This window comes from Salmo salar, chromosome 01, assembly GCF_965601325.2.
Source record: "Salmo salar chromosome 01, fSalSal1, whole genome shotgun sequence".
Classification (NCBI taxonomy): domain Eukaryota; kingdom Metazoa; phylum Chordata; class Actinopteri; order Salmoniformes; family Salmonidae; genus Salmo; species Salmo salar.
Genome location: NC_138291.1, coordinates 171,162,594 through 171,173,616, shown reverse-complemented (window position 1 = coordinate 171,173,616; position 11,023 = coordinate 171,162,594). Strand labels below are relative to the sequence as shown.

Here is an 11,023-nt window from a genome sequence, read left to right as displayed (position 1 = left end):
GTGCTTACTAGATTAATGTCGTATGTGCAACAGTGTGTGAGAATGGCCTGGAAATCACTGATTAAATCACAACATTTGTTGATCAATGTCGATTGTGTGTGTAGGACACACTTTTGGCAAAACACAATTCAGCTTTTCCACCAGGGTTTCTTCCATTTCCTGCACTGTTTTAAACTAGCATACTGAACAACGCCGCAAAATGTGTCCTACCCAGTCTAAAACAAGTAGCACCAGCAGTGAGCACTAATGGGCATGTGGGAGAGGGTTGTTGAAATGTAACATCCAATAAAAAATCTTGCTGCTGGAAGCCAGCGTTCCATTCAAACCGTTTTGACTAAGACAAAAATTCTCTAAACGTCGAAGGGAGGCATGACAACGCGATTTTGGAGGTGTGGCTACATGAGACTATTTGCAGTGTAACTGAAATAAGAATGGAAACATTATTAGCATAGTGCGCATCCTCACCTGTAGTAGGCCAGCTGTAGTCCCATCTGGATGAAGGCATCGGGGCTCATCTTGTGGGTCTTGGGGACGTTCTTGCCAAAGTGGGAGAAAACAATGACTTTGACATCCAGGTCATGAACCATTCTGGGGGGTAGATGTCACAACGCAGAATATTACAGGTTAGGCCTATTCAAATATATTCATTCATAATTGAATACATCCAAACAGTTTTTCTGAAAAATATCCATAGGCCTGTATAATATTTAACCAAGGTCTGGAAAATAAGACTAGTTGATTCAGGTGTGTTAACGCTGGGCTGGAACAAAAGCCGGGAACCCCTGTAGCCCTCCAGGACCAAGGAATGTATGTAGCAGAGGAGGCTGGTGGGTGGAGCTATAGAAGGATGGGCTCCTTGTAATGGCTAAAATGGTATTAATGGAACGGAGTCAAACATGCGGTTTCCATATGTTTGATACCGTTCCATAATTCCATTCCAGCCATTACAGTAAGCCCATCCTCCTATATCTCCCCCACCAGCCTCCTCTGGTATGTAGCATGTAGCTAGCTCTCACACATAGAACTAGAACACGCCTATGTACTGTATATACAGTTGAAGTCGGAAGTTTACATACACTTAGGTTTGAGTCATTATTATTCGTTTTTCAACCACTCCACAAATGTCTTGTTAACGAACTATAGTTTTGGCAAGTCGGTTAGGACATCTACTTTGTGCATGACACAAGTCATTTATCCAACAATTGTTTACAGACAGATTACTTCACTTATAATTCACTGTATCACAATTCCAGTGGGTCAGAAGTTTACATACACTAAGTTGACTGTGCCTTTAAACAGCATGGAAAATTCCAGAAAATGTCATGGCTTTAGAAGCTTCTGATTGGCTAATTGACATCATTTGAGTCAAATGGAGGTGTACCTGTGGATGCATTTCAAGGCCTGCCTTCAAACTCAGTGCCTCTTTGCTTGACATCATGGGAAAATCTAAAGAAATCAGAGACCTCAGATTTTTTTTTTTTAGACCTCCACAAGTCTGGTTCATCCTTGGGAGCAATTTCCAAAATGCCTGAAAGTACCACGTTCATCTGTACAACCAATAGTACGTAAGTATAAACACCATGGGACGACACAGCCGCCATACCGCACAGGAAGGAAACGCGTTCTGTCTCCTAGAGATGAACGTACTTTGGTGCGAAAAGTGCAACTCAATCCCAGAACAACAGCAAAGGACCTTGTGAAGATGCTGGAGGAAACAGGTACAAAAGTATCTATATCCACAGTAAAACGAGTCCTAAATCGACATAACCTGAAAGGCCGCTCAGCAAGAAAGAGGTCACTGCTCCAAAACCGCCATAAAAAAAGCCAGACTACGGTTTGCATGGGGACAAAGATCGTACTTTTTGTAGAAATGTCCTCTGGTCTGATGAAACAAAAATAGAACTGTTTGGCCATAATGACCATCTTTATGTTTGAAGGAAAAAGGGGGAGGCTTGCAAGCCAAAGAACACCATCCCAACCGTGAAGCACTGGGGGTAGCAGCATCATGTTGTGGGGGTGCTTTGCTGCAGGAGGGACTGGTGCGTTTCACAAAACAGATGGCAACATCAGTCAGGAAGTTAAAGCTTGGTCGCAAATGGGTCTTCCAAATGGACAAGACACCAAGCATACTTCCAAAGTTGTGCAAAATGGCATAAGGACAACAAAGTCAAGGTATTGGAGTGGCCATCACAAAGCCCTGACTTCAATCCTATAAAAAATGTGTGGGCAGAACTGAAAAAGCGTGTGCAGACCTGAGTCAGTTACACCAGCTCTGTCAGGAGGAATGGGCCAAAATTCACCCAACTTATTGTGGGAAGCTTGTGGAAGGCTACCCGAAACATTTGACCCAAGTTAAACAATTTAAAGGCAATGCTACCAAATACAAATTGAGTGCATGTAAACTTCTGACCCACTGGGAATGTGATGAAAGAAATAAAAGCTGAAATAAATCATTCTCCACTATTATTCTGACATTTCACATTCTTAAAATAAAGTGGTGATCCTAACTGACCTAAGACAGGGAATTTTTACTAGGATTAAATGTCAGGAATTGTGAAAAACTGAGTTTAAATGTATTTGGCTAAGGTGTATGTAAACTACCGACTTCAACTGTATCTACACTCTCACATGTTCATGTTCTGCTTGGCCTTCTCGATGTCCTTTTTGATCTCTGGCGTGATGTTAAAGCGTAGTTTCTGAGGCATTGGCAGGGGGACCATGGGGGTACGCACCATCTCAGACTTCTTCCTGGTAGATCATAAACATGACAGGAAACCCTCAGGGCATGGTACTTGTTAAGGGAATTAGACCTGCAGACACGATGGCGCAGATCAACATTTCCCACAAATCTTCCATTGACATCAATAAATTATTTTACATGTCTGAAGTAGAGTTGGCCAAAGATTGACAGAAGCAGATCTCATTTGTTGCTGCTCTACACAAAGCCATCACAACAGGGATGAGCGAGTGATTGAAGAGACCGTGTTATGTAAATGAATGAGATGACCCAACAGTGGTGTACTTACGTGTACTCGACAACGTGGTCAATCAAGGACACAATAGGCGGGCCTTCAGCAGGGGCGTGCTCATACATCAGACCACATGACCCGTCCTCTCCAATGATAAACTGGAAACAAGGGAAACGGGAAAAGTCAGGAACACTTGACAACACAGACTCAGGGATTTCAGTCGAATAAGTTCAGTGTTTAAAAAAAAAGAAAGCAGTACCAAACAAAAGTTTGGATACACCTACTCATTCCAGGGTTTTTCTTTATTTTTACTATTTTCTACTTCAAGAAGGGGAAGATACATACAGTGTGTTTGTGTATGTATTCTGTATGTGTGTATTCTGTGTGAGTGAGTGTACGTGTGTTGCTGCTGTTCCAGCGACTGCCCCCACCGTGGAGCATCGGTGTGTGTGTGTGTGTGTGTGTGTGTGTGTGTGTGTGTGTGTGTGTGTGGCGTCACCTGCAAAGTCTTGTCGAACCAGCGGTTGCCACTGTTCCAGCGACTGCCCCCTCCGTGGAGCATCTGGACAGCGGCTCGGCTGCGGTACAGCTCGTCTGAGACGCAGGGCATGGGAGCATCCAGACACACTGTGAAGATGCTCTTCTGGATGGCCTGCACAGAGTCTTTGTTTGTCTTATCTAAGTGGAGAAAAGGACAGACAGCAACCTACTTGTTATTCACACTTACCCAAACCCAGTTGTAAACACAGTTCTAATCTAATTTGACTCCAGTTCTAAACCACTTCTCACCTCTGGCCCAGTTCTTCCATATCAGCACAGTTGAAGTGAATGGATTCAAAGAGAGGAAACCACTATATTGAGACACAGCCCCTTTCCCTGTGATGGGTTCTGACAACTAAACTTGAAAAAATTCAATATCCTTATTCATGTCACTCAGGGAGAGAGGGGAATGTAGAATGTTTACATTCTGGCAGAACATGTTCATGTTAGACATCATATATCCTATGGAAAGGGGAACAGGCCACAGTCTGGTACAAGTCAACAGGAAAGCCGTGAGTTGGGGAGGCTTGAGGAATTTGGGCCGAGGTCAGGTGAAGTAAGAAAGAACAGATATCACTAAAGTCCTGTCTAGCAACAGAGGTGTATTGGCTGTCCAGATGTGTAAGGAGGAGACTCAGCATAGGAGGAAGGTTTAAATACCAGTGCTTGTGTAAATATGTCTTTGTCTGTTCAGCTGTCTGACCCATTGGGTGAATAAATTTGGTTTGAGCTTTCCTTAGTTGTCCATTAGGTTCTGACAAACTGAGTAAAAACTAAACATCTGCCTTTGCACCACTTCATCTACTTGTTTCCTCACCCTTGATGAGGTTGTTGTAGGCCTTGCCCCAGCTGTTGCGTTGGTTAGAGGTGAGGATGCCGATGGGCTCCTTGTTGGTCTGCAGGGACGAGCTCCAGACCTTCTCCAGTTGCATGTACAACTGGTCTACCGTCAGCGGGGTGCCATCACTGTTGTACACGTCCAGGACAAAGAACTGATGGAGGAGAGACAGGAGAGAGAGAGAGAAAGTATGTATTCACAATCAACTTGTAGACAGAAGAAAATGCTCAACCTGGGTCATGAGCCAAACGGTCTGAAACAAGGTGAGACTACCTGGCCTTGTCCAATAAAAAAAATGCTCAGTTTTCAGATGCATGTTCCCTGTAGCGTACAATAATGACCACCGCCCTGATTTGGCAAGGTGTACAGTAGCTGTGATGTCTAAACAATCAACTGCATCAGAGTTAAAGAGTGTGTAGATGAATTATTTTCTTTGTAATTACACATTGACAAAGTGTGAAATAAACACTTTTGGACTACACTAAGTTCCATAGGTCTTTCTTGGTTTACCTGGAAGTTGTGCACCACAGTGATGTGAGTGGGAGGCCTGGAGCGATGGGCGTGGTTGACCACCGAGTCCCTCTTCAGGCCGGGGATGCGACATGAGGACAGGACCTGATAGTACTGGTTCATACACAACTGCTTCCCACCCAGGTACTCCACTGGTAACGTCTCACTGTGGACCGAGCAATGAGAGGTGGATGGTCAAACATACATTTACGGACTCATTGAAGTTCTTCAACTATTAAGGGAGAAATGTTCTTGAACATTCAGTCATAAGGCTTACGTGATGATTCCATAATTATAACATAGGACTCAGGACTTATCCAAAACAGTAACGACAACTGATGTCAACTTGTGGCAATAAACTTAAAGATGAACTACGCAGGAATCGCTCCGCAATTTCCCGGTTGCTAAAATTTGAATAGTTCACCTAATTTCAGTTTATGTGACAAAACAAGCAAGTATGGTATAGAGAATCATTGTACCATCTAAACCGCTGTGAAATATATTTTTGTTATTGTATTTTCAGCTGGTGTACAAAACCCAAAGTAAAAGATTTAAAATAGGAAGCATAGAAATAGAGGACATGGAACAGATCTACTGCTTCTTAGACTTGCTGTGAATGAGAATGACAGGTCTATAACTCACATTTCTACGTGATTGTTTTTCCTTAGGTCACCCAAAAAGTTACATACTGCAGCTTTAACACAGTGATTAAACTGTGATCTCTAAGTAAAGCTAGATAAAGCAGTCTGCTGCCAACCAGACAGCGTGCGCACACACACACACTTGAGAGATATGGTATAGTAATAAATATAGTATAACCAAATATACTTAATATAGTATAAACAAATATATTATACAGATATAATAAAAAATAATCTGATTCATCCTCACTGTTTAATAATATCCACTGTGTGTTCAAAACAGAGGTCGACAGATTAAGATTTTTCAATGCCGATACCGATTATTGGAGGACCAAAAAAGGCTGATACCGATTAATCGGACGATATATCTCCAACACTTTGTTTTTGCATTATTTAAACCAAATTGAACATGTTTCTTCATTATTTGAGACTAAGTTGATTTTATTGATGTATTATATTAAGTTAAAATAAGTGTTCAATCAGTATTGTTGTAATTGTCATGATTACAAATATATATATACACTGCTCAAAAAAATAAAAGGGAACACTTAAACACCACAATGTAACTCCAAGTCAATCACACTTCTGTGAAATCAAACTGTCCACTTAGGAAGCAACACTGATTGAGAAATGTCACATGCTGTTGTGCAAATGGAATAGACAACAGGTGGAAATTATTGGCAATTAGCAAGACACCCCCAATAAAGGAGTGGTTCTGCAGGTGGTGACCACAGACCACTTCTCAGTTCCTATGCTTCCTGGCTGATGTTTTGGTCACTTTTGAATGCTGGCGGTGCTTTCACTCTAGTGGTAGCATGAGACGGAGTCTACAACCCACACAAGTGGCTCAGGTAGTGCAGCTCATCCAGGATGGCACATCAATGCGAGCTGTGGCAAGAAGGTTTGCTGTGTCTGTCAGCGTAGTGTCCAGATTATGGAGGCACTACCAGGAGACAGGCCAGTACATCAGGAGACGTGGAGGAGGCCCTAGGAGGGCAACAACCCAGCAGCAGGACCGCTACCTCCGCCTTTGTGCAAGGAAGAGCAGGAGGAGCACTGCCAGAGCCCTGCAAAATGACCTCCAGCAGGCCACAAATGGGCATGTGTCTGCTCAAACGGTCAGAAACAGACTCCATGAGGGTGGTATGAGGGCCCGACGTCCACAGGTGGGGGTTGTGCTTACAGCCCAACACCGTGCAGGATGTTTGGCATTTGCCAGAGAACACCAAGATTGGCAAATTCGCCACTGGCGCCCTGTGCTCTTCACAGATGAAAGCAGGTTCACACTGAGCACGTGACAGACGTGACAGAGTCTGGAGACGCCGTGGAGAACGTTCTGCTGCCTGCAACATCCTCCAGCATGACCAGTTTGGCGGTGGGTCAGTCATGGTGTGGGGTGGCATTTCTTTGGGGGGCCGCACAGCCCTCCATTTGCTTGCCACAGGTAGCCTGACTGCCATTAGGTACCGAGATGAGATCCTCAGACCCCTTGTGAGACCATATGCTGGTGCGGTTGGCCCTGGGTTCCTCCTAATGCAAGACAATGCTAGACCTCATGTGGCTGGAGTGTGTCAGCAGTTCCTGCAAGAGGAAGGCATTGATGTTATGGACTGGCCCGCCCGTTCCCCAGACCTGAATCCAATTGAGCACATCTGGGACATCATGTCTCGCTCCATCCACCAACGCCACGTTGCACTACAGACTGTCCAGGAGTTGGCGGATGCTTTAGTCCAGGTCTGGGAGGAGATCCCTCAGGAGACCATCCGCCACCTCATCAGGAGCATGCCCAGGCGTTGTAGGGAGGTCATACAGGCACGTGGAGGCCACACACACTACTGAGCCTCATTTTGACTTGTTTTAAGGACATTACATCAAAGTTGGATCAGCCTGTAGTGTGGTTTTCCACTTTAATTTTGAGTGGGACTCCAAATCCAGACCTCCATGGGTTGATAAATTGGATTTCCATTGATTATTTTTGTGTGATTTTGTTGTCAGCACATTCAACTATGTAAAGAAAAAAGTATTTAATAAGATTGTCATTCATTCAGATCTAGGATGTGTTATTTTAGTGTTCCCTTTATTTTTTTGAGCAGTATATGTATATATGTATATATATATATATATGTATATGTATTGATTTTAAGAAAGGCATTGATGTTTATGGTTAGGTACATTGGTGCAACGACAGTGCTTTTTTCGCAAATGCGCTTGTTAAATCATCACCCGTTTGTCGAAGTAGGCTGTGATTCGATGATAAATTAACAGGCACCGCATCGATTATCTGCAACGCAGGACAAGCTAGATAAACTAGTAATATCATCAACCATGTGTAGTTAACTGGTGATTATGTTAAGACTGATTGTTTTTATAAGATAAGTTTAATGCTAGCTAGCAACTTACCTTGGCTCCTTGCTGCACATGCGTAACAGGTAGTCAGCCTGCCACGCAGTCTCCTCGTGGAGTGCAATGTAATCGGCCATAATCGGTGTCCAAAAATGGCAATTACCGATTGTTATGAAAACTTGAAATCGACCCAACTTGAAATCGACCCTAATTAAAAATCGGCCATTCCGATTAATCGGTCGACCTCTAGTTCAAAACATTAAGAACACTATCCTAATTTCGAGTTGCACCCAGAACAGCCTGAATTTGTTGGGGCATGGACTCTACAAGGGGTCAAAAGCGTTCCACAGGGATGCAGGCCCATGTTGACTCAAATGCTTCCCAGAGTTATGTCAAGTTGGCTGGATGTCCTTTGGGTGGTGGACCATAATTTATTCACGCAGGAAACTGAGTGTGAAAAACCCAGCAGCATTGCAGTTCTTGACACAAACCGGTGAGCCTGGCACCTACTACTATACCCCGTTCAGAGGTAGTTAAATCTTTTGTCTTGCTCATTCACCCTCTGAATGGCACGCATACACAATCCATGTCTCCATTGTCTCAAGGCTTAAAAAAAAAATCTCTAACTTGTCTCCTCCCCTTCATCTATACTGATTGAAGTGGATTTAACAAGTGACATCAATAAGGGATCACAGCTTTCACCTGGTCAGTCTGTCATGGGAAGAGCAGGTGTTCATAATGTTTTGTATTCTCAATGCTAACTTTCAAACACTATCTCCTTAGCATTTGTGACACAAATTCAATGCAAGTTAATGGTATTTATTTTTTGCCATTTTTGTGATCCATGTCCAAATCATAAAAGTAACTTAATTGAGCCACAAATGTTAAGTTAGCATTTGAAACAGTGACCAGCTAAATAAAACCAAAGCTTGGATTGCTGTCATACCTTACATACCGTGCCTTCGGAAAGTATTCAGACCCCTTTAGTTTTTCAAAGTGTTACGTTACAGGCGTTACAGGCTGTAATCCTCAGCAATCTACACACAATACTCCATAATGACAAAGCGAAAAGTTTTTTTTTTTTAAATTTTACCAAATGTATTAAATATAGAAAACAGAAATACCTTATTAACATAAGTATTCAGACCCTTTGCTATGAGACTCGAAATTCAGCTCAGGTGCATCCTGGTTCCAATGATCATCCTTGAGATGTTTCTACAACTTGGAGTCCACCTGTGGTAAAATCAATTGATTGGAAATTATTTGGAAGGGCACACACACAACTGTCTAGAAAAAGTCCCACAGTTGACAGTGCATGTCACAGCAAAAACCAAGCCATGAGGTCTAAAGAATTGTCCGTAGAGCTCAATGATAGGATTGTGTCGAGGCACAGATCTGAGAAAGGGTACCAAAACATTTCTGTAACATTGAAGGTCCCCAAGAACACAGTGCCCTCCATCATTATTAAAATGGAGGAAGTTTGGAACCACCAAGACTCTTCCTAGAGCTGGCCGCCAGGCCAAACTGAGCAATCAGGGGAGAAGGGCCTAGGTCGGGAGGTGACCAAGAACCCGATGACCACTGACAGAGCTCTAGAGTTCCTCTGTGGAGATGGGAGAACTTTCCAGAAGGACAACCATCTCTGCAGCACCAATCAGGCCTTTATGCTCGAGTGGCCAGACAGAAGCCACTCCTCAGTAAAAGGCACAACAGCCCCCTTGGAGTTTGCCAAAAGGCACCCAAAGACTCTCAGACCATGGGAAACAAGACTCTGATCTGATGAAACCAAGATATAACTCTTTGGCCTGAATGCCAAACGTCACATCTAGAGGAAACCTGGCACCATCCCTACGGTGAAGCATGGTGGTGGCAGCATCATGCTGTGGAGATGTTGTTCAGCGGCAGGGACTGGGAGATTAGTCAGGATCAAGGGAAAGATGAATGGAGCAAAGTACAGATAGATCCTTGATTAAAAACCTGCTCCAGAGCGCTCAGGACCTCAGACTGGGGCGAAGGTTCACCTTCCAACAGGAACGACCCTAAGCACACAGCCAAGACAATGCAGGAGTGGCTTCGGGACAAGTCTCTGAATGTGCTTGAGTGGCCTTGCCAGAGCCCGGACTTACACCCAGTCGAACATCTCTGGAGAGACCTGAAAACAGCTGTGCAGCGACGCTCCCCATCCAACCCGACAGAGCTTGAGAGGATCTGCAGAGAAGAATGTGAGTCCCCAAATACAGGTGTGCCAAGCTTGTAGTGTCATACCCAAGATGACACGATACTGTAAATCGCTGACAAAAGATCATTTCAGGGCCTGGATACTTATGTAAATGTTATATTTTTTAATATAAATTATCAACATTTCTAAAAACCTGTTTTTGCTTTGTTATTATGGGTTAGTGTGTGTAGATTGATCAGGGAAAAAATACATTTAAATACATTTTAGAATAAGACTGTTAACGTAACAAAATGCGGAGACTTCAAAGGTTCTGAATACTTTCCGAAGGCACTGTACATACAGTACCAGTCAAAAGTTTGGATACATCTACTCATTCCAGGGATTTTCTTTATTTTTTACTATTTTATACATTGTAGAATAACAGTGTAGACATCAAAACTATGAAATAACATAGAATCATGTAGTAATCAAAATATATGTTATATTTGAGATATTCTTCAAAGTAGCCACCCTTTGCCTTGATGACAGCTTTGCACACTCTTGGCATTCTCTCAACCAGCTTCATGAGGTAGTCACCTGGAATGCACTTCAATTAACAAGTGTGCCTTGTTAAAAGTTAATTTGTGTAATTTCTTTGCTTAATGCGTTCGAGCCAATCACTTGTGATGTGACAAGGTAGGGGTGGTATACAGAAGATAGCCCTATTTCGTAAAAGACCAAGTCCATATTAGAACAGCTCAATTAAGCAAAGATAAATGACAGTCCATCATGACTTTAAGACATGAAGGTCAGTCAATCCGGAAAATGTCAAGAACTTTGAAAGTTTCTTCAAGTGCAGTCGCAAAAACCATCAAGCGCTATGATGAAACGAGCTCTCATGAGGACCACCACAGGAAAGGAAGACCCAGAGTTACCTCTGCTGCAGAGGATAAGTTGATTGGAGTTACCAGCCTCAGAAATTGCAGCCCAAATAAATGCTTCACAGAGTTCAAGTAACAGACAC

The 11,023-nt window shown here is 43.1% G+C and overlaps 1 protein-coding gene across 1 annotated transcript in view; it reads right to left on the bottom strand.

Moving 5' to 3' along the window:
* Positions 1-11,023, bottom strand: part of crata (carnitine O-acetyltransferase a) — a 31,886-nt gene that overhangs the window by 6,769 nt on the left and 14,094 nt on the right. Inside the window, exons 5-10 of the mRNA XM_014143433.3 lie at positions 4,858-5,023; positions 4,327-4,501; positions 3,469-3,647; positions 3,027-3,127; positions 2,629-2,748; positions 466-588 (exon numbers count right to left, since the gene is read on the bottom strand). Coding sequence (XP_013998908.1) covers positions 466-588; positions 2,629-2,748; positions 3,027-3,127; positions 3,469-3,647; positions 4,327-4,501; positions 4,858-5,023 — 864 coding nt within the window. The remainder of the gene's footprint in view (positions 1-465; positions 589-2,628; positions 2,749-3,026; positions 3,128-3,468; positions 3,648-4,326; positions 4,502-4,857; positions 5,024-11,023) is intronic.